This window comes from Chrysochloris asiatica, unplaced genomic scaffold (genome assembly GCF_000296735.1).
Source record: "Chrysochloris asiatica unplaced genomic scaffold, ChrAsi1.0 scaffold00065, whole genome shotgun sequence".
Taxonomy (NCBI): domain Eukaryota; kingdom Metazoa; phylum Chordata; class Mammalia; order Afrosoricida; family Chrysochloridae; genus Chrysochloris; species Chrysochloris asiatica.
The window spans coordinates 12,433,794-12,458,050 of record NW_006408583.1 but is presented as its reverse complement, the minus strand read 5'-3'; the positions used below and the strand labels follow the sequence as shown (position 1 = coordinate 12,458,050).

The following is a 24,257-nucleotide window of genomic DNA, read 5'->3' as shown; positions in this document are numbered from 1 at the left end:
TCACCAGTAATGAGCAATACATCTTGATTGCATGTTTGATCGATTTCACTAGCACATAGTCAGCCCTAATTCGAGAATTTACAAGAAAAAAGAACTAAAATTTTATACTGATCACTGACAATTATATATCTAAAAGGCATTAAGTAGGTGGAGGGATTTGATTCATCAAAATATGTACTGACTTATTACTAATTAAAAAGTAGTCAAAAATTAATTATGCTTGTTGTTGTTGTTGTTAAATGCCGTCAAGTCAGTTCTGACCCATAGCGACCCTGTATAGGGTTTCCGAAAAGGAGCTGGTGAGCTTGAACCACCCACCGACCTTGCTTTTCAAACGGCTTTGCAGTCTGGCACATTAACCCACAACGCTACACCAAGACTCCAAAGCCTACAGCCCCTGGTATTCCCAGGTAGTCTCCCATCCAAGTACTAACTAGCCCGACCCTGCTTAGCTTCCGAGATCAGACATGATCAGGTACATATCTATTTTTATTAGCTATATTTTTTAAGATAAAGAAATAGATCCCTAAAAACGGAGGAAAAAAAAGAAATAGATCCCTAAAATACTTTAGAAAATGGGCTTTTCAACTTTTAACTTTAGCAATTTGATGTTAATTAAAACAATTCGTGAACACTATGGGTAAAGGACTCCTGGGTGGCACTCTAGGGTCTGCACTAGACTGTGAACCACAAGATAGGCAGTTCAAACCCACCAGCTGCTACGTGGAAACCCCATATAGGGTCACTATGAGTTGGAACTGACTCAATGGCACTTAACAACAGCAACAATGGGTAAAGGTTAAAAGTCCTGTTGTATCAAAATTGACCCTTCAGTTAACATTCTAATTCTATTCCCATAGAGACCAGATACAGGCAGAGAGCAGTCCGTTCCAGGACAAAACCATATATGTGACCTTTCAGCAGCAACCATTGGCAATGACAAGCTTTGCCTGGCAGGTCTCATGGGCAGAAGACGACCTTGTCACACCAGATGTGGTACACACTGCAGTGTTCTAGAGGCAGCTACGCTCCTGGACTCCGGTCCCCCCTGGACCAGCTATGCATTTCTAGCTACTACATGCATATCTATCTATAAGTACCCACCACTCATCTGTCAGTTTGTTGTACATGGGAGGTTTGTGAGTTGCTGTGATTCTGGAAGCTTTGCCTTTGGTATTTTAAATACCAGCAGGGACACCCATGGAGGACAGGTTTCATTCCAGACAAAGACAGACTAGGAAGAAGGAGTGACGAACTACTAATGAATATTTAGTCACTGAAAACCTTTTGAATAGCAGAGAAACATTGTCAGATAGAGTGCCGGAAAATGAACCCCTCAGGTTAAAAGGCACTCAAAATGACCTGGGGAAGAGCTGCCTCCTCAAAGTAGACTTGACCATGATGACGCGAATGGAGTAAAGACCGTGGGAGTAAAGCCCACGGGACCTTCATTTGTTGATGGGGCACAACCCAAAATGAAGAGAAACAGCTGTAAACATCCATTAATAATCAGAACATGGAATGTACGAAGTATGAATCTCGGAAAATTAGAAATAGTCAAAAATGAAACGGAACACATAAACATTGATATCTTAGGCATTAGTGAGCTGAAATGGACTGATATTGGCCATTCTGAATTTGACAACCACATGGTTTACTATGCCGGGAAGGACAAATTGAAGAGGAATGGTGTCACGTTCATTGTCAAAAAGAACATATCCAGATCAGTCATGGGGTACAATGCTGTCTGTGATAGGATAATATCCATGCGCCTACAGGGAAGACCAGTTAATACCACTATTATTCAAATTTATGCACCAACCATTAAAGTCAGTGAGTATGAAATAGAAGAATTCTACCAATTACTTCAATATGAAATTGATCAAACATGCAATCAAGATGTATTGATCATCACTGGTGAGTGGAATGCAAAGGTTGGGATCAGTAGTTGGAAAATATAGCCTTGGTGATAGAAATGATGCTGGAGATCGCATGATAAAATTCTGCAAAATCAATGATTCGTTCATTTCAAATACCCTCTTTAGACAACCTAAGAGACGACTATACACATGGACCTCACCAGATGGAATACATAGAAATCAAATAGACTACATCTGCGGAAAGAGACGATGGAAGATCTCCGTATCATCAGTCAAAACAAGGCCAGGGGCAGATTGTGGAACAGACCAACAATTAATTGCTCATATGCAAATTCAAACTGATGTCCTAGACTCCTGGTATGGCGCTGCTGGATAATGTGCCAACTGCAAAGTCCACTTGAACCAAAATGCCAGTAGTTCAAGTTCACCAGCTGCTCCTCGGAAACCCTATACAGGGTCGCTATGGGTTGGAACCCAACTCTACAGCACTTAACAACAACAACCACAGTGCACTGTGGGTTAATGCACTGGACTTGAAAGTCAGTTTGAACCGCAAGCTCAGCGGTTCAAGCTCACCAGTCACTCCTCGGAAACCCTACACAGGGTCGCTGTGGGTTGGAACCAACTTGATGGCACTTAACAACACCTCAGGAGCTAGAACTTCAACTATGATACTAAGAAGCATTGCTTAATGATTGAGGTGACCTGTGGTTGGTAATGTAAGTGAACACTCAACACCTGATAAGACAGCATAGCTGTGGGTTTCCCGGAGCATGGTGTCTCTTGAGGAACCACTAAAGCCTATCATGATATTACAAGAACTATTTAGCCTCTTTGAGGCACGATGTTTTTAAGCCATGGCAGCTCTTTCCCTATCTGATGTGTTCCTCCTCTCCTTGCACCAAAGTTGTACTGCTTACAATGATTCCCACGACGCTGGAACACCTGATTCTGCCCTACCCACAGCTATGCCTCCACTCTGACACCCTGCAGAGCAGCTCGATGCCAACTGCGTCTTCTAACAGCCTCGAGTCTCAATGTTTAATTGAGTTTGACAAGACCAAACATACATTTATGGATGACCTTACCAAAAGTGCATTATCCCATAACGATTGTTTACGAATCTACTTTTAACACACTATATTTCCGGCGTTACATAGTCTATATTATTTACAACCATTGTATAATATTCATTGTATAAACACATTACAATTAACTAAATCCAGTGCTGAACGTAAAATTTTGTTTTCCAATTGTAAGAAATATAAGACCTCTGGTGGCATAGCGGGTTCAATGTTGGGCTGCTAATGGCAAAGCCCAACAGGCACTCCAAGGGCGAAAGATGCAGCTGTCTGGTCCTGTGATGATCTACAGCCTCGGAAACAGTTGTTCTCTGTCCTACAGGGTCACTATAAGTTGTCATCAGTTCCGTGGCAGTGGTTTTGGCTCAGTTTTAAGAAATCTGCTAAATAGTTTAACACAGCCATGATTATTTCAAGGATATGTCCTAGTAATGAGAAAGTCATATGTATTCTGTCTGGATCTAGTCTCAAAATACCTACAAAACCCTTCTATCGCCATCTCTTTGAGATGCTTTATCCAAACCTACTTCCCAATGATCAAGTACTGTATATATTATTATTAGCCAGGCAGTAAATATTATTTTCCAGAATTTCCCATACATAAACCCATTTGAGCAAGATAAATATACTGGTTAATAACTTTATAAATTTAACGCTCATAGCTTTTGGGGGCGGGCAGTGAGATTGAGGAACAAGGAGAAGTTTCCTTGGTTCCTGATGCACGTTTATAAACATCTTCTAAAATTGGAATTAATTTATGATAGAATGTTCTGTACGATACAGCTGTGTGTCCATCTGGCTCCCATGCTTTATTACCTGATATATCTTGTAGAGCTTTTATTATTATTATCATTTCTTTTCATCCACAGAGCTTATATCATTTCCCTTTGTGTCTAACCTCAGTAATTCCCAAGCTCTATTTCATCCTCTTGGCACATGCAAAAATTAATCCCATAATCCTCCATGCTCTCTTCCAGGGGTCCATAAATCAATGAGGAGTTTCCAAAAGGATTTTTCTTACATTCTGTTTAGTGTTCATCCTTCACATATGCTAAATATTAAAGTTAACTCTAGTCCCAAATAGGAGTAAGCTATTTTAGAATCATACCTCTATCTACAAAGGAGCTGCCAACATCTTATAAAATTTCTTCTCGAAGAAGTGACCATTTCTAAGGAGTTACTACTCACAGTACTTCAAGGGACAACAGAGAAAAGTCAATTCAGCCTGCCTTTTTCAAGCATGGTTGTCTGTGGTTCCCACCAGGAACTGTGAGCCACAGCTGGTGTGAGTAACTATAAGAGTGCTTGAGCCTGGGAGCCTTGCTATAGGGTGGGTCCTGGAGATATTCCTGAAGGGTCCTCACTTCCCTACTCCATTGCGTTTGAGACTTGAGGGCACACAAGTGAGGCAAGAGGGTGCCATTATTATATTTAATGTCATGCAAACCCAAATTAGGAGAGCCCACATCCACTGTGAGTTTCAAAAGGTAGTCTACTTGTGAGGAGGCATAACCTGGATATTGAACTTGGGCAAATCTGGAGAAACAGCACTGAAAACCTTGGAAAGGCCCCCAAGTGAGAACAAAGTCTCATAAGCAGCATGCTTGGCTCACTCCACTGTCTGCTTCCCCCCTAAAAAAAACCACCACTTAGCCCTGACACTTCAGAAATAACATGAACACTGTGACCTTCCCTAAGAGCAAATGGCTTCCTCAGTACGGTAGGGAAAACGGGAGTATGGAGAGGCACTTCCAATAGCTCTTGGGTACAATGCTACACATTCTAAAGTGAACCTTGACCGTGGAATAGAAGCATCACTTTGAGGTTTGTTTTTAGTTTTCTTAAGTTACTAGGGAAAGAAGTTTGAAAGGTCTACATTATATTATATTACTTCAATTCAAAACATTCTACTAATTGTCAATAATGTTTACTATTATTTATTTAAAGCTTACCCGGTTCTAGGCACAGTTCTAACACCTCATTTACTAACTATCAGAACTACCATAGCGTTAAGAGTTAAGTCATATGTGACATGGAGTCCCCAGGTGGCACTCAGCTGCTAACCAAAAGTTTGGAGGTTTCAGTCACCCCAGGGGTACCTCAGAAGAAAGGTCTGGCAATCTACTTCTGAAAAGTCAGCCACAGAAAACCCTATGAAACACAGTTCCATTCTGACACATTTAAGACTACTTACTAGGAGTCGGAACAGACTCCATGGCAACTGCCTAAAGTAACATTGCATCTTCAGCGTTGTGTCGGGGGCACGGAGGCGCATTTGGGACTAAACAATTGCAGTTAGAAAAATTGTAAGCACTGAGAAGTCCTCCAAAGAGAGGAAAGTCGAGGTTTCATATTCCAGTATTTCCTTTCAGTGATATAAATGATAAAAGCGTTGTTGGTGTGCCATCAAGCCCATTCTGACTCAGAGTGACCCAGTACAGGGTTTCTGAGGAACAGCCGGTGGGTTTGAATCATCAACCTTATGGTTCACATTTCAGTGCTTATCCTACAGCGCTATACCAGAAGTCCAATGGCTGTTGTGTGCATCCAGTTGTTTCGACTCTTAACAACCTTGTATAGAATGTCTCAAGAGCGGCTAGTGGGTTTGAACCGCCAACATTGCTGTCAACTGTCCAACACTTATTCTGCAGCACCACACCAAGACACTATGATAAAAATGCATATCCCCTACATATGAGGGAAAATTTTAATCGTCTTTTAACTCCATTTTTCCACAAGGTTTTTTTGAAGCCCTCTCATTTTATTTTCTGTTGTTGTTTTAAATATGACATCTTGTCATCCAAAAATCAAAGTGTGAGGCTACTATAGAAGAGCTATTCACAATGAGTTCCTTGGTGCCCTTGCCTGGATTTACAAAACTGTCCTAGAGTACATTGTTGTTGTTCAGTACACCAAGTTGGTTTTGACTCATAGCGACCGAGTATAGGGTTTCCAAGGTGCGACTGGTGAGCTTGAACTGCCAATCTTGTGATTCAAACCCGACCTTACAGTCCTGTGCTTATCCTACAGATCTATACACCAAACATCCATCCTAAGGTAAGGGCAGTCCTCAAAGTATATTTCACAGAAAATCAGTTCTACAGGTGACCAGTAGGCGATGTATACAATCTGCAATGATGTATAATAGGGTCTGTGGTCAAATTTAGAGTAGGTCATGCTGGATTGTTGTTAAGTGCTGTTGAGTCAGAAAAAGTTAAACTCATTTCTTTACTATATATATATACTTTATATATATACACACACACATACATATACATATATATGTACTTTTTATATATATATACATATACATATATATATATATATACATATACATATATATATGTACTTTTTATATATATATATAGGAGCTCTGGTAGCATTGTGGTTACGAATTGGGCTGCTAGCCTCAAGGTCAGCAGTTAGAAACTACCATCCGCTCCGAGGAAGAAAGATGAGGCTTTCTGCTCCCGTAAAGATTTACAACCTCGGAAACCCTGTACAGGGTCACTATGAGTCGGAACCGACTCCAAGGTACTTAACAACAACATATATATATATGTAAAGAGATGTATTTTAAATAATTAGTTCATGTGGTTGTGGAAGCTGATAAGTCTAAAATCTACAGTGTAGGTAGGCAGCCTGGTAACTTAAGCAGGGTTGGTTCTGCACTCTTGATTCTGAATTTCTTCTTTTCCGAGAAATCCGAATTTGCTCTGAAGGCCTTTCAGCAGACTGGATGGCACCACCCACAATATCCTTTACTGAGAGTCAACTGATTGCAGATGTTTATGAAATCTATAAAATGCATTCATAGTAACCCTAGAATTAGTGTTTGATTAAATAACTGGTCTAGCCAAACTGACACATAAAATCCCATTAGAATGTTTACTGTAAATATCCCAAAATCAAGGGTTGTTGTTTTCGTTAAGTGCCGTCAACTCGGTTCTGACTCACAGCGACCCTGTATAGGGTTTCCGAGGAGTGGCTGGTGACTTTGAACTGCTGACCTTGTGATTCAAAGCGACTTTTTGGTCCAGTGCTTATCCTACAGCACCACACCAGGGCTCCAAAAGCCAGGGAATGGGGGCAGGGAGGATGCAGAGTGGCACTTCTCAAATTCACTTGTGCATGGAACTCCTTTCTCAAGACACATCTTGAGGAGTTTTATAAAACACATCAGTGTTTTATTGAACCCACTTTGTGAAGCACTGGTGGGTGATATATTCTTAAGGTTTCCATTAGGAATTCCACTATGCTGTTTGCTGTTTTCTTTTTGTTTTTTTAAAATCTATTTTGTTGTTGTTGGGAATATATACAGCAAAACCTAAGCCAACTCAAGCATTTCTACAACTCAGGGACATAGCTGACACTCTCTGAGTTGGGAAGCATTGTCAGCCTCCTTTTCTGAGTTGTTCCTCACTGACATCAACTCTCTGCCCCTAACCCCACCCATTGCCATGGGGTTGGTTCCAACTCATAGAGACCCTGTATAGGGCTTCTGAGACTATAAATCTTTATGGGAGCAGAAAGCCTCATCTTTCTCCCACAGAGAGGCTGGTGGGTTTGAACTGCCAACCTTGTGGTAAGCAGTCCAGTGCTTATGCTACCAAGGCTCCTAAGGTTTCTATCTAATCGTTTCCAGTTGCTGTTATCATTTGGATCTCATAAAGACCAATTCTAAAGAGCATAACGCTCAAGGTAGACATTCCTTACTAGTTAAGCTAGACTATTGTTTGGTTTTAATATTTTGTTTTGGTAGTCTTGGTGGAGTGCTGTAGGATAAACATGCAAAGTCGGCGATTCAAACCCACCAGTCGCTTCTTGGAAACCCTATGCAAAGTCACAGTTGAGTAGGAATTGACTTGACAGCACTTAACAGCAACAACTTTGGGTTAAGGTTTAAACATTATCTCAGGCTGATAGTTTCAGAGCTTCATTATCCTGCATGATTCCAGGAAGTCTGAAGTCCATGAGAATTTGAAATTCTGTTCCGCATTTTTACCCATTTCATTAGAACTCTTCAACAGAATCATTGATCAAAATGTTCAGTGATGGTAGCTGGGCACCATCCAGTCCTCACGGCAAAAGAAGCACTTGTTGATGGTGGCAATTAGCCACACAGCCCATACCTTCCTCTTGTTCTGGACACTCTGTTGTTCCAGGCAAATAGAGACCAGTTACTGTGTCTTGGAATGGCTGCTTATAAGCTTTTAAGACCCCAGGTGTTGTGCAATGAGCTAGGAGGTAGAACATACTACTAGGGATGTGCTATGAAACCAGGACCTTAAACCGCCAAACCAAAGAATCAACTCCCATGAGATTTTTGGTTATATAGTCTTAGCAGCTAGTTTTCATGAATAACATTTAAATGATTTGAATCTGAGAAAACAAAAGCACATGAAGATTGAGTAATGGGAAGAGACTGTGTCTGTTTAGCTTAGAATCAGAGATTTCCAGATGTCTAGAGTTTTAAGACACTTTAGGATAAGCTTGTTTAGTTGACTATCCTACAAAAACTCTACTGGGATGATGAGCATTTAAAAATATTGTTCTCTTTAGCTGGATAACTTTAAAGGTAAACCACTTGCTCTCCTGTTCACTATGGTTTCTTGTCATCAAGGAATGTCTAGATGACTTTTTAGTTTGTCAACTGTTATTAAAACATTGCATGGGCAAAGTCTAATACTAGCTGGGAAATTTGGAAAGCTATCTGCAATAGTGACATCTGGTGGCTTCTACATCCTACTGCACCACTTTAAAATGTAATCTATGAACTTGACCTACATCTGGTATGGCGCTCTGGGTTAATGCGCTAGACTGCAAAGTCAGTTTGAACCACAAGGTTGGTGGTTCAAGCTCACCAGTCGCTCCTTGGAAACCCCCTAGAGGGTTGCTATGGGTTGGAACCGACTCGACGGCATTTAACAACAACAACATGGATGCAGTAGCTCAAAAGAGGAAACAAATCTTTATAGCAAGGATCATTCCCACCCACCCCCATACACAGAGTAGACAGGGATGGGCAACTTAGACATTGGCTACCCAACATGGGGGGATTACAAAGGCAAGAAGTGACTGGCTTTTAAGAGGGAACCTAGATCCAGAGGGCGCGGAGGAATGTAGAATCTCTACTGAGTAGTATCCAATGTGTCTGGGTGAGGCTGATGAAAGGAGATGGGGATAGGTCTCTTGTGGTACAATAGTGAATAATTCTTATCAGGACTGACTATGAAGGTTGGAAATGTAAAGGTAGATGTTTTGTAGCAAAAGGAGGGGAGTGATTGACTTTGAAGTCTAGGAGCAGAGGTCCCTGGGACCATGAAGGGAGAAGAACAGAGTATGGGACCCTACCCAGAGAAGCAGTGACACCAGAGATGGAGGCAGAGACGATGACATGGAGAGATGGAGTGGCTGGGGATTTTAGACCCAGAGAGGGAGAGGGGCTGTGTGCTGATGATGGGGGGAGGGGAGGCAGATTTGCAGGGTATACTCTTTGGTTGGTTGATGACGCATGGAGGGGATTGTAACCATGGCAAAGAAACGATATATGATAGGATGAATGTAAAGCTAATGTTCTCCCACGTAAACTATCACATAACTCACAATAAAACATTTTTTTTAAATGGAATATAAAGCTTGGATTCTAAGAAAAAGAAACATTTGGTATAAAATATAGGTGTTGGAGTCCTGGTGTGGCACTGTGGGTTAATGCGCCAGACTGCAAAGCCATTTCAACTTCAAGGTGGACAGTTCAAGCTTACCTTGGAAACCTTATACAGGGTCACTAAGGGTAGGAACCAACTCAACAGCACTTAACAACCACAATATAGGTGTTCTAAGAGTTCTGTGGAAAAACAACAGAAAGGGTTTTTATATACTTAACAATTGCCACTTAAATGTTAATGTTGCTCACTGTGTTAAAAATTGTGATAAATGAACAACTGTGATGTAAGAGGAGGAGGGAAAGGAAATTGCCGGTTCTTTTGATTACAAGGGCTGCAGCACATCTCTGAGTGGTGGTTTGATTAGATTTCTTGTCCACAGTCTGCTCTGCAGTGATCCTCCCCTGCCTGAAAAATGGGTATAAGCCAGGCAACTGCCGTACATCCCAAATTGAAAAATGAAATGAACAATAAAGATCCTCTCCTGAGAATTCTCAACTCAGAAGACTGAGAACTAATCCATATCACTATCTGGAGAGCTGAAGAAACAAGATCTATAAGGATGCAGAAATTGCTGCCAAAGCCAGGGCAGTGGGGTACTCGTGCAGAAGCAACAGAGACAGAAGCAAAGGAATGTGTATGGCTCGATCCTGGTTTTTTATTCTTCCTTGGGTCCAATGATGCTTTCATTTAAATAGAAAACCCAATAAAATGTCCCAGAAGTAACTTGAATGATTTTCTAGATAAACACACAAATTGTTATTTCTCTTAATTAAGGTATCAAAAGTCTCAATAAAGTTACCAAGCAAAATCAGAATTTCTTTTTGTTTTTTCATGCTCTTCTTCCTAAGAACTACTTGTTCTAAGCACTGCTTCTAATTCCTAAGTGCTTGCATTTAGCGTTCACTATTTACCTCCATTAAGGAGCTCTGGTAGCTTCGTGGTTAGGAATCAGGTTGTTAACCTCAAGGTCAGCAGTTCAAAACTACCAGCTGTTCCACAGGAGAAAGAGGAGACTTTCTGCACCTGTAAAGATTTACAGCCTCAGAAACCCTGTACAGGGTCGCTATGAGTTGGAACCAACTCCACGGCACACAACAACAACAACAAAATTTACCTCCATTACTCATTAACCTTGGTAAGAATATTTATTGCTTGGAACGATGAAATATTGGTCGCTTTGCTTCCATACAATTGTATTAAAGACTCAGACAGAGCCATCTGAAACTAGAATAAACTACATATTCCTTTCACCCAGGAAAGTCAGTTCAGCTCTGCACTGGTGCTAACGTAGAGTCAGACACACATGTTCAAGCCACATGTCCATCTTCCCACGTCACCTTACCTAGGCTGCTGCCTCCCATAATTAACCGGCCTCCCCCCCAGGAGCCTAGGTCAGAAGCCTAGATCATCCTAGGATCTCTACAAGGTGCGCATGCGAAAGGTGGACAGTGAATAAGGAAGATTGTAGAAGAATTGATGTCTTTGAATTGTGGTGTTGGAGGAGAATACTAAAAGTGCCATGGGCTGCCAAAAGAACCAATAGATCTGTTTTGGAAGAAGTGCAGCCAGAGTGCTCCTTGGAGGCCAGGATGGCTAAACTTCGTCGCTCATACTTTGGATATATTGTTAGGAGGGACCAGTTGCTAGAGAAGGATATCATGTTTGGTAAGGTGGAGGATCAGAAAAAATGAGGAAAACCCCCAGTGAAATGGATTGGCAAAGTGGCAGCATCAATGGGCTCAAGCGTGTCACCAATTGTAAGGTTGGTCCAGGACTGGGCAGTGTTTCGTTCTGTTGTGCACAGGGTTGCTATGTGTCAGTACTGACTCGATGGCCCCTAACAACAACAACACTGCTCACAGCCAAACTGTCCTCAACCTTGGATACTTGTCATAATAATGGGCGGGGAATTTGGAAACCTGGAAATCATGCCTCCTGACCGAAGAATACAGAACAAATCAACTGGAAATTTTCCCTGGGTTCAAACTGCCACTTTCTCACTCTTTTTCCCTTATTGGTCAGGTACCTGTGAAAATGGATAGCAAGGCAAACGGAACAAAGAAAACCACGATGCATCAGGAGCACTCCTGAGAGGAGGACACAGGACAGGACTCCATGCTCTCTTACCAGGTTCAAGGTCAGCCCTCTAGGATGGTGGATATACTCTTACTTGAACTATACTTTCTCTATGCCGATACTGCTGGGGTTAAGTGCCATCGAGTTGACTCCTACTCATAGCAACCCTGTATAGGGTTTCCGAGGAGCAGATGGTGGGTTTGAACTGCCAACCTTGTGGTTCACAGTCAGCACCACACCAGGAGTCTATCCCAATATTACAGGGTCTTTGTTGTTGTTGTTATGTGCCATGCAGTCGGTTCCGACTCATAGGGACCCTGTACAGGGTTTCCGAGGCCATAAATCTTTAAGGGAACAGAAAGCCTCATCTTTCTCCCACGGAGCAGCTGGTAGTTTCGTACTGCTGACCTTGCAGTTCGCAGCCAGACTCATAACCACTACGTTACCAGAGCTCCTTACTCTTTCAAATACCATGGTTCCCAGAACAACATCAAAAATAGTTACTTTATATCCAAAAGAAAAGACTCAGGAGTCCAGAAGGAAGGAAAGGGGAAGGCAGCAAAAAGTCTCCTTTAGATGATGGAGAGATGGAGCAGATAGGGATTCTGGACTCAGGGAGGGAGAGGTCCTGTGTGCTGATGGTGGGGGGAGGGGGGAGGTATGTACAGGCTTGCGCGGTGTACCCTTTGGTTGTTTGAATGGTTAAATATTCCTGAGTGCTTCCGTATACATCAAAAAACAGAGGGAATGGAAGTAAATGCTGTTGAATGATGATGCATAGAGGGGACTGTCATTATGGCAATGAAATGAAATATGATAGGATGAATGTAAAGCTGATGGTCTCCCATGCAAACGATCTCTCAATTCACAATAAAAACTTGAAAGAAAAAAAAAGTCTCCTTTGTCGGGAGCTAAATTCTATACAGCTTTCACTGAGTCAGAACCTGCTTGATAACAACAAAAGAACAAAAAACTGTGCTTGAGATGAATTAAACGCAGTGACTTTGACCTTCACTTTTGGAAAAGTTACATCCCCCACCTAGGGGAGTCACCTGACTCCTCAGGGATGGAAATATGACAATCAACACAATGATACGGACCATAAATAGAAAACAAATTGTACTGGCTCTCACATATGGTGTCCTAAATATGTCCAAAATGATGTCATCCAAAGGGAGGGGGAGGAGGCTGCAATTAGATGGATGAGGAAGAGGCAGTTGAGAAAACAGATTAATGATGCCTTTGACACAATCAGCCTGAGAGGAATAGTGGTTTCCATGACAACCAAACCACTTAACCTAAATTAACAAAGCTGTTAAAAAAGAAAAACTTAAAAGACAGGGAGGGGCAAACCTATTGCATCCTCTTTGGGGAAATTAAGTAGCCTGTCCCATCAGTGCCTCCGAGGGGTGTGTGTATTAACTACATATCCGCAGGGTGTGTTCTCTTACTCTCTCTGGTTCCCAGTAATTAGTTTTTAGAAGCAGTCCAAAGACGTTGAGAAATTGCAACTAATTAGCGCAATTTTTTGACAGAGCCTTATTATCCTGAGTGAGCTTTAGCTAGACAGCAAGAACAAGGTATAGACAGCAGGCTTCTGGTTGTCTGTCCCACACCCAGCCGGTCCCCAACATCTTCCTGCAGCCACTTTCTCATAGCAAGCTAAGTCGGGCTACATTCAGGAATCTTGTTTAAAACACAGAACCGGTGTTTTTATAACGAAAGACATACATCATTCATGATGGAATTGAAGGTTCAAATCAACTAACAAAATGTTTGCTTTTATGTAATGTTGTTCCCCATGTAATAAGAGGAATTGTGTTCTCCTGCGTCAATTTTAAGACCGCGTGGAACTATCCCCACATTTTCCTGAGTCTGAATTAGATTGTCTGAGTCACAGTGGGCAGGAAGGAGGTGATTCTAATAGAGAATGAAGGGGCCGGTGGAAGTAGGGGAATTAATATTTAATTACTGCATGATCCTATAGGATAAGCACTGGACTAGTAACCACAGGGTCAGCAGTTCAAACCCACCAGCCAAACTGGAACCAACTCGACAGCACACAACAATACTACATTAATAAAATATTAAAATCTCATTGTCACTGAGTCGATTCCTACTCACTACCACCCTGCACAGACTTCCCGAAGCTATTAATATTAACAGAAGCAGAAAGCTTCATCTTTCTCCAGCAGGGCAGTTGGTGGGTTTGAACTGCCAACCTTGTGGTTAGCATTCCAGTACTTATTCCTCCATCTTCTCCTGAACCTGGAAGTTGAGGATGAATGGGGACTTTTGTTAGATTACTTCTTGCTCATCTCTTAAAAACAATACTTAAGAGTATTCATCTGTCAACACAAACAGAGATTTAAAAAAAAAAGGACCCCCCCAATTATAATGAGGGAGTCCTGGTGTGGCACTACAGATAAGCACAGGACTGCTAACAGCAAGGCTGGCAGTTCAAAACCACCAACCACTCCTTGGAAACTCGAAGCAGGGCAATTGACCACAAATACTATAATGAAAGTATGGTTACGTTTTAGCATTTCTTATAGGTGATGTTTTCTGACAGAAAATTGAAAGTAATATCATAAAATCCGCCCCCCCCCCCCAGTCGAGTTGAGTCAGACTGAAAGTCACCCTACAGAACAGAGTAGAATGATCCCATACATAGGGTTTCCAAGACTGTAAATCGTTATAGGAACAGAATACACACCTTTCACCAGGGAGGGACTAGTGAGTTCCAACTGCCGACCTTTAGGTTAGCAGTCAAGAGCTTTAAATAGTGTACAATCAGTCTAGCACTTATCCTATAGCACCACAGCAGGACCCCAATAATAAATTGTTTCCATTCATTAGTGCCATTGGGTCAATTCAGACTCATAGCAATTCTGTATAGGGTTTCCAAGAAGCAGCTGGTGAATTTGAACCTCTAACTTTGTGGTTCAAATTCACCTTTTGGTCCAATGCCTATCCTACAGCATCACACCAGGACATCAATAATTAATTAGGGCTACAAAAATAAAATTCAAGCTTCTAGCACATTGTTGTTGTTAAGTGCCATCACGTCACTTCCAACTTATAGAAACCTTGTACATGGTTTCTGAGGAGCCGTTGGTGAGTTTGACCCACCAACCTTGCGATCCAGTGCCACACCAGGACTCCTCTTGATTCTATCATGTTAAACCTGGGTAAATGCACATTGGAGTTTTTTGTTTTTGTTTTTTTAAATAGCATTGAGGAGTCCAGACTCAATGGCACTAAACAACAACAAATAGCACTGTGCATGTCTATACAACCTACACACAAGGCTGCCTCCTTTTTCATGACTTGCTTGCGAATTTTGAATCACATTTTGCTTCCACTGCCGGAGATAAAGAAAATATCACTTTACCCTTGAATTCACGGTGGTGTTAGTCTGGTAGAAGAAAAAAGTGTCTTATAGTTTCATTTTACTTTCACTTTTCAGATGATATTAGTTATTTATATAGCTTCCTTTACGAATTGCATTTGTTCAGCAAGTGTCTTAGAATTGGTCTAATAAATATTAGTGAGATTTTGAAGCAGTAAGAATAGAAACCATATTCTTGCCATTTTATGAAAAATAGCATCCCGGATTATTTTGTTTAGTCTTCTGGTGTGTATTCCTAGATTCAAGTTTTTCATTTTTATGTAGTGAAATCTACAGATATGTGTAAAAATGTTTTCACAATTCTTAGACCAGGTTACTATTCATAGTAAATTTAACCTAATGATTTAGTTCATCTAGGATTTATTTTGATGTATGCATTTAACTGGATATGACTTTCTTGATAATCAAATTCTCCAGTACTTTTTTATTAAACTCTTAATTCATAAAACATAAAATTTACAATTTAAAATTATATCATTCTGTGCTCGCTTCAGCAGCACGTATACTAAAATTGAAACGATACAGAGAAGATTAGCACTGCCTCTGCCCAAGGATGACACACAAATCAGTGAAGCTGTCCATATTTTTTGACTGGCTTGCAAGCTTTTAAGAGGGAGCCTAGATCCAGAGGGCACGGAGGAAGGTAGAATCTCTACTGAGTAGTATCCAATCTGTCTGGGCGGGGCTGATGAAAGGAGATGAGGATAGGTCTCTTGTGGTACAAGAGTGAATAATTGTTATCAGGCCTGACTGAAGGTTGGAAATGTAAAGGTAGATGTTTTGTAGCAAAAGGAGGGGAGTGATTGACTTTGCAGTCCAGGAGCAGAGGTCCATGGGACCATCAAGGGAGAAGAGCTGAGCGCAGGATCCTACCCAGAGAAACAATGACACCAGAGATGTAAAAAAAAAAAGAATATGTGGGGGAAGAAAGTGTCCCCACTGAATAGTTTTCATCTTATCTAGACGGGTCTGTTATAAAAAGATGGGGATACGATTCTTAGGATTCAATAGTGAGTAATAGTTATCATGACTAATTGTGACTGTCACAATTGTAAAGGTAGACGTTTTGTAACAAAAACAAGAGAGTAGTTCATCTTACAGTCCATAAACAGAGGACCCTCAGACCATTAAGGGAGAAGAGCACAAGCTTTCAGAAGCAGTGACACCAGAGATGAGGATATGGAGAGAGGGAGCAGCTAAGGACTCTGGATTCATGGGAAGAGAGGGACTGAGAGCTGGTGGCCAGGAGGCAGGCTTGCAGAATGTGCCCTTTGGTGGTGTAATTTATTATATATGCCTGAGTGTTAAAAAAAAGAGCTAAAATGAATAGAGAGAAATATTGTTAACTGATGGTCCATGGAGGGGATTATAATTATTGTAATGAAACAAAGTATATGATTTGTTGAATGTAAAACTGATGATCTGCCCTGTAACTGTCACTCAATTCACAATAAAAACTTAAAATATAGATATATATATCATTCTGTATTTTCTTATTGCAGTCACAAAGCTATGTAACCATTTCTACTAATTCTAAAACGTTTTTCATCACCCCGTATCAATCATTAGTTACTCCCTAGTCCCACCTCCCACCAGTCCCTTACTTTGTCTCTATGGATTCGCCTATTCAGGATCTTTTATATAAATGGAATCATCAATATGTGTGGTCTTTTGCATGTGGCTTCTTTCATTTAGCATAATGTGCTATTGTTTTCATTAGTACAGAATGCTTTCAAGTTTAAACCATATTGTAGCATCAATTAGTACTTCTTCCTTTTATGGCTGGCTAATGTGGGGTCTTCAGTATAGATTGCACTTCAGAGTAAAGAAAAGGAACATCCTTACAACTGGAGGGTATATATAACATCACGATAAACAGAGAGAAGATTGAAGTTGTTAACAACTTCATTTTGTTTGGATCCACAGTCAACATTCATGGAAGCAGCACTCAAGAAATCTAACAACCTATGTCATTGAACAAATCTGCTGCAAAAGACCTCTTTACGGTGTTAAAAAGCAAAGATATCACTTTGAGAACTAAGGTGAACCTGATCCAAGCCATGGTATTTTTAATGGTCTCGTTTACATATGAAAGAAGGACAGTGACTAAGGGAGACCATAGAAGAATTGATGCAATTGAATTATGGTTTTGGAGAAGAATATTGAAAGTACTATGCACCTCCAGAGGACTATAAACACATCTGTCTTGGGAAAAGTACAGCCAGAATGTTCCTGAAAAGGGAGGATGGTACAACTTGGTTCCTTATATTTTGGACACGTCAGGAGGGACCAGTCTATGGAGATGAGCATCATGCTTGGGAAAGTAGTAGGCCATTGAAAGAGGAGGACCTCCAATGAGATGGGTTGACACCATGGCAGCAACAATGGCTCAAACATGACAACAATTAAGATGATGGCACAGGACTAGCCAGTGTTTCATGCTGTTGTGCACAGGGACACTATGAGTTGGAACTGATTCAACAGCACCTGTCAACAATAACAATATAGGGGCCATGGTATTTTCAGTTGCCTCATATGCATGCAAATTCCGGATAATGAATAAGGAAGACTGAAGAAGAGTTGATACCTTTAAATTATAGCTCTGGCAAAGAATATTGAACAGAACAATCTGTCTTGGAAGAAGTACAACTAGAATCCTCTTTAGAAGCAAAGATGGTGAGACTTTGTCTTACCTGCTTTGAATATGTTATGATGAGGAACCAGTCCCTAGAGAAGGACATCATGCTTGATAAACTGGGTCAGCAAAAAAAAAAAAAAGAGAGAAAGACCCTCTGTGAGATGGACAGACAAGTGGATGCAATCGTGGACTGGAAGACAGCAATGATTTTGAGGATGGAGCAGGATCAGGCAGTGTTTCATTCTGTTGTGCACAGGTCGCTATGAGTTAGAACCCACTCAAAGGCACCTCACAACAAAAATAGAGTCCTTAGGGCTTGGAATGGACCCAACAACAAACAATAACAATATTCCATAATTTTGGTAAACCACAGTTTATCCGTTTAGCAGTTGTTGGACATTTAGCGTATTATGATTAATGCTGCCATGAGCATTTATGTTCAAGTTCTTGTACAGATAAATGTTTTTAATTCTCTTGGATATATATATGACAGTAAAACCTCATACTTTTTGCTTAACTATCCATGTCCCCGCTAACTTGTGGTGATTTCTTTATTACATTCATTCCTATTTATATGAGGATTGGTTTCAGAACTATCTAATCTGTCCTGTCTTTTCTTTTGCAAATATCAGACTATTTACATTTTTTTTTGTTGTTGTTGTTGTTAAGTGCAGTTGAGTGGATTCCAACCCATAGAGACCCTGTAAAGGGTTTCCAAGGAGAAACTGGTGAGCTTGATACTAGTTCACAGGACAAGTCACCTCTCATTTTTTCTTTCTTAATTTTTCAATTAGCACTGCCTGTTTACAATACCAACTTCGGATCATTTTGTCAAGACTTGGATATTTTGAATGGGATTGGGAATTTAATTTAGGGAAAAAATTAATTTGGGGAAAGTCAATCATTTTATGGTATTTCATTTTCCTATCCACAAACACAGTGTATCTCTTATTTAAATCTTCTCCATATCTCCCATTAAAATGTTGTGGCTTGTCCTAAATAGGGCTCACTCAGCCTCGTTAAGGGAATGTTGTTGTTAGTGCTGTGGAGTCGGTTCCAACTCATAGCGACCATGTACAGGGTTTCCGAGGATGTAAATCTTTACAGGAGCAGAAAGCCTCATCTTTCTCCCACGGGACAGCTGGTAGTTTCGAACTGCTGACCTTGCAGTTCGCAGCCCGATTTGTAACCACTACGCTACCAGGCTCCTTTCGTTAAGAGAATAGCCAGTTATCAATTTCTAAGACTACTTAGGGTAAGATTCAATTGATGAGAGGAGGTGAGCCTATAGTTTGAAAGACAGAAGGAACTCAAGTCAGTCTTAGGCAGGACCCAAAGCAAACAGGGACATGGTGGTCATATATAAAGCTTGGACTTTTGCCTCAGGCAAATAAGAGATTTTGAAGCAATCACTGACACGATTCTATAGGAAGTTAGCGCTCCTTGCTTTAATATTGTTGTTGTTGTTAAGTGCTGTTGAGTCAGTACTGACTCATAGCGACCCTCTATGCAAGCGAATAGAACACTGGCCGGTCCTACACCAATCTCTTCATTGTTGCTATGTTTAAGCCCATCGCTGCTGCCACTGTACCAATCCATCTACTTGGGGGGCTTCCTCTTTTTCGCTGACCATCTACTTTTCCAAGCATGATGTCCTTCTCCAGGGACTGGTCCCTCCTGATAATATGGCCAAAGGATGAGAGACGAAGTTTGGCCATCTTGGCTTCTAAGGACTATTCTGGTTATACTTCTTCCAACACAGATTTGTTCGTTTTTCTGGCAGTCCATGGTACTTTCAGTAAATTCTCCTCCAACATCATAACTCAGTGTATCAATTCTTTTACAGTCTTCCTTATTCACTGTCTAATTTTCACATGCATATAAGGTTATTGAAAATACCATGATTTGGGTCAGGCACACTCTAGTCTTCAAACTGACATCTTTGTTCTTGAACACACTAAAGAGATATTGCACAGCAGATTTGCCTAATGCAAATTGTTCCTTTGACTTCACTGCTGTTTCCATGAATGTTGATGGTTGTGATCTGAACAAAATGAAATTTTTGACAACTTTAATCTTAATCCTTTCTCCATTTATCCTGATGTTATTCATTGGTCCAATGGTGACACTCTTACCTAATGAGTCAAAAAATATTGCTCCTAGGTTCCAGTACACATGCATAGGTTTATTTCAAACAAAAGATGTTTAAACATGTCTCTGCAATCAGTGTTAATACATTTTTTATTAGTCTCATCAGGGCACCTTTTAAAAATTGATGATTTTTGTGCCATGTGGTGGAGAGTAGTTTCAGAAATCGGGACTAATAACAAATTTTTAACAAAACTCAAGTGGATAGCTTCCCAAATCATTGAAGATTTGCAACAAGTTTATAGGAATATTGCCCCACATAAACGTTTTAAGGAAGGTCAGGAAAACCTCAAAGATTAGCCAACATCAATGAGAAGAAACTGTGACAGAAGAGATTCCAGAAACTGATGGAAGAAGATCATAGAATTACACTGATGCTGTAACTGTTGAATTTGGGAATCTCACATGGTTTTAGCATTTTCAATTTTAAGTGAACATCTTGGCCTCTGCCAGCTTTCAGCTGGGTGGATGGCAGAAGCATCTAGGGAAGATTTATTGGCCCAAAGAGCCAATCTTTCTATCAGCCTTGTAAGGAAGATCAAAGGTAAATATGTCTTTGTGGAACAAGTCATAATAAGGGCGGAGTCTTGATCGTATCCACAGAACCCAGCGAGCAAGGACCAACCCAAACTCTGGCCTTAGAGGCAGCCTGGGTGCCCTGCTGAGCGCACTCAGCAAGGCCCCCCCCACCCTGCTCGACGCACTCGACGCGCTCACCCAAGTGGGCACCTGCGCCATGTGTATCCACGGCGAGTGCCTGACCCGGTGCTATGGCCTCTGCACCCAGGCTGAGCTGCAGCGGATGCAGCGCTACCTGGGTCCAGTCAGGAGTGCAGGCCTGCGGGGGCGGACGCGATCACCATACCTCGTGAAACCAGAGCTGACTGCCCCACGACCCAGCCTTCGGAGGCCGCAGTACCCACTCCCACCGCGCCTCAGTCACCTGGGCAGCGATGGGGTCTCGACTGCCTCACAGTCCACCTGGGCAACCTGCAGGCCCGAGGCAGGTAGCCCGGCCTGCTGCCTTCCTCTCCCTCTTCCAGCCCACGACGGGCTCAGGGAACGGACAGCAGCCCCACGTCGTCTGACGCAGGTGGAGGAGGAGTCTTGCAGGCAAGGTGGAGAGCGCGCGCGGTGGCCCAGGGTTCCGGGGCTTCATGCGCGCACGCAGACAGTGCTGACCGCGGTGCGTTGGCAGAATTGCCCCCGCACAGCCTGCCCTCGAGGTTTGCAGGCTGCAAACCTGGAAGGGCTGAGAGCTGCAACCGCTCTCTCTGGCTCCCATCGTTTCCCCACCCGAGTCAAAGAGTGGAGGTAGGTGATGCTAAAACTTCTTGGATTTAACTTCATCTGTGACGAACTGGTTTTCTGAGAGAGGGCTGGTCAGAAAAGGCAGCTTTGGAACTATAAAACGCATAGCTATATCCATTGGCAACTGGCAGGAAATGGGGAATGAGTTCCTTTCTTCCAATCAAAGGATGGAATGTCCTGATAGCGGACTTGCTACTCTCTTATCCCTGTTTTTTCCTCTCTTTTTTTAAAATGTCCATTTTCATCCTTTTTCTTTTGCACGTTGTTGTTATTGTTAAATGTCTTCAAGTCGGTTCTAGTTCAGAGCTACCCTGAGGAGGGTTTGAACCCCTGACCTTGTAGTTAGCAATCCAATGCTTATCCTACAGCGCCACACCAGAACTCCTAATGTTGTTGTTATTGTTGTTGTTGTTAAGTGACGTCGAGTCGGTTCCAACTCATAGCGACCCTGTACAGTGTTTCCGAGGAGGAGCTGGTGAGCTTGAACAGCTGATCTTGCGGTTTGTAGTCCAGCATGTTAACCTGCAGTGCCACACCAGCACTCCTAGACTATCATCAAATTTCTAACAAATGTTTTCTTTAATACTTTACTATCCACTCTCTGATAGCGTAGTGGTTACGAATCGGGCTGCAAAACCGCAAGGTTAGCAGTTTCAAACTACCAGCCGTTCCGCGGGAGAAAGAGGAGGCTTTCTGCTCCTGTAAAGATTTACAGTCTCGGAAACTCTGTTCAGGGTCGCTATGGGTCAGCGGAACCTACTCGACAGCACTTAACAACAACAATAACATCCACTCTGCTAAAACGTCTCATTTCTGTACAAATCCTATCCCCTTACACATGGTGGTGTGGTTAAGTGCTCTTGAGTCGATATCGACTTACAGCGACCCTATAAAGGTTTCCGAGGTTGTAAAGCCTCAACTTTCTCCCACGGAACAGCTGTGAAACACAAGGTTGGCAGTTCAAACCCACCGGCTGCTCCTTGGAAACTCTATAGAGGGTCGCTGTGAGTCAGAACCCACTTGATGACACTCAACAACAACAACCACCTTGCAGATTTGTATATTGTACATTTGCTTAACACCCACTGTGATATCAACCATTCACATTTGAAACAAATTGATGTCTAACCCCAGGGATCCGGAGAATGGAGTGAAAGGCCTTAGGGCTTCCCAATTTTCTGTCTATTCATGACTCAGGGCCAGTCAGCAGAGAAGACAGCAAAGACCACATACATGGATCACCTTCAAACACCACAGCAAGGTCGAACAGACTCTTCTTTGATCACGTGAAATGCTGTTTTCAGAACTCTTACTAAATAAATGTCCAAGCCACAAGCCCGAGTAAGGAAGTACAACCTCATGACTATTCCAGACAACTGCTTGGAAGCCCCGTGTGAATGCAAATATCAACTTGTTCCATAACTGAAGCCCAGTGTTAGCTTCATCTCCAGGTCCTCCCCAAAGAAGGGACTACTGCCAGAAGAGCTAAAACTGAAGGGGCCTGGGATCTAGCCCAGTGACTGGAGAGTCAGGGATTGTTAGTAATGTTTTGGAGGGAGCCAACAAAAGGCAGTAATGAGAGGACAGTTGGTAGCTGGCTGACTGCTGAAGGCCATCTGGAGAAAGAAATTGACTGGCCTTGAAACAGGAAGCTTTTTCCTATAGACTAAGCTTTACAGATCCTTCCATCAGTGGCAGAAGATTGCTCAGAAAGATCAAGAGAAAAACTTTATGATGAAATGGGTGAAAAACGTACAAAAAAATTAGTAAAATCTACTTCCTAAAATTTTGGAAGACTTCCAGATACAGATTTTAGGGAAAATGAAAATCGTGCATCAAATGTTAATGGAAAAATCTCTAAGGGGAATTGATCTGGAAGGAAAAATGAAAATGTTGTTGGGTTTGTGTTTCTCTGTGGCTCAGACATTAAGAAAGAAGACTCTGAGAATAAGAAATTCTATTGGCTAGCAGTGATTTTGTTGCTCATAACCAAATGATTTTGATAAGTTATCAATATCAAGAATGTGTGTTCCCTTGAATTTATCTAGAGACAGATTTTGTCAAAATCCTGGACGTCTACTATTTTTTTGTTATATTTGTGTAAACTAAGGCTAGGGACATAGAGGTCATCTAGAAAGATGAAGAAGGGATAACCAAGACGTACAGAAAGAACCACTCCATTTGGAGTTTTGAGCTAGCATTGGAGGAGAAGCCACAAGGTAGGTGGTTCAAATCCACCAGTCACTCCTCAAACCCTACACAGGAGCGCTATGAATCAGAACCAACTCAGTGGCACTTAACAATAACCACTCCCTGTCTTGCTTTGTGCAGTGTCTTCCCTTGTCATCATTAAGTGCTGTTGAGTTGGTTCCAACTCATAGGTACACTGTATAGGGTTCCAAGGAGCGACTGGTGGGTTTAAACCACCAACCTTGAGGTTAGCAGTATAGTGCTTATCCTACAGCACCGCACCAGGATTCCAGTGCTTTCCTTTAGCCACAAGGGAAACATTTCATTTGTTTTTTTTTTCATTTTGGAGAATTTAACATGTAAAAAAGTTGAGAACCATTACAGTAAAAGGAGCTCTGGTAGCGTAATGGTTATGAGTAGAGTTGCTAACCTCAAAGTCAGCGGTTCAAAACTACCAGCCATTCCTTGAGAGAAAGATGAGGCTTTCTGCTCCCATAAAGATTTTCAGCCTCGGAAACCCTAAACAGGGTCGTTAAGACTCGGAACCAACTCCACAACACACCACCACAGTAAACCACACTGTGGTCAGTACTACACACACAGATTGCCAAATGGCTGGGAATGTGCTTTGGTCAGGAAAACAAATGAAGCTCGATGGTTAAAATAGTAATTCTGTGTTCATTCTACAAATGAACAGAGATTTGCACCTTTGTAGATATTTCCAAATGGAAGACCTAAGTAAGACTTCCTTCCGGAACCACAGTTTCTTGACATCTTGCAGCTATTCTTTAAAACAGCTTTCTTCTCTCTGGTAGTAAGTCAGTCAATCACCTTTTGTCTTCAAACTGTCTG

The 24,257-nt window shown here is 41.7% G+C and overlaps 1 protein-coding gene across 1 annotated transcript in view; it reads left to right on the top strand.

The window, feature by feature from the left end:
* LOC102825500 overlaps positions 1–21,222 on the top strand; it is an 81,266-nt gene extending 60,044 nt beyond the window's left edge. The window contains exon 3 of the mRNA XM_006864506.1: positions 20,508–21,222. Within this exon, the coding sequence (XP_006864568.1) occupies positions 20,508–21,222 (715 nt within the window). The remainder of the gene's footprint in view (positions 1–20,507) is intronic.
* The last annotated feature ends 3,035 nt before the right edge of the window (positions 21,223–24,257 follow it).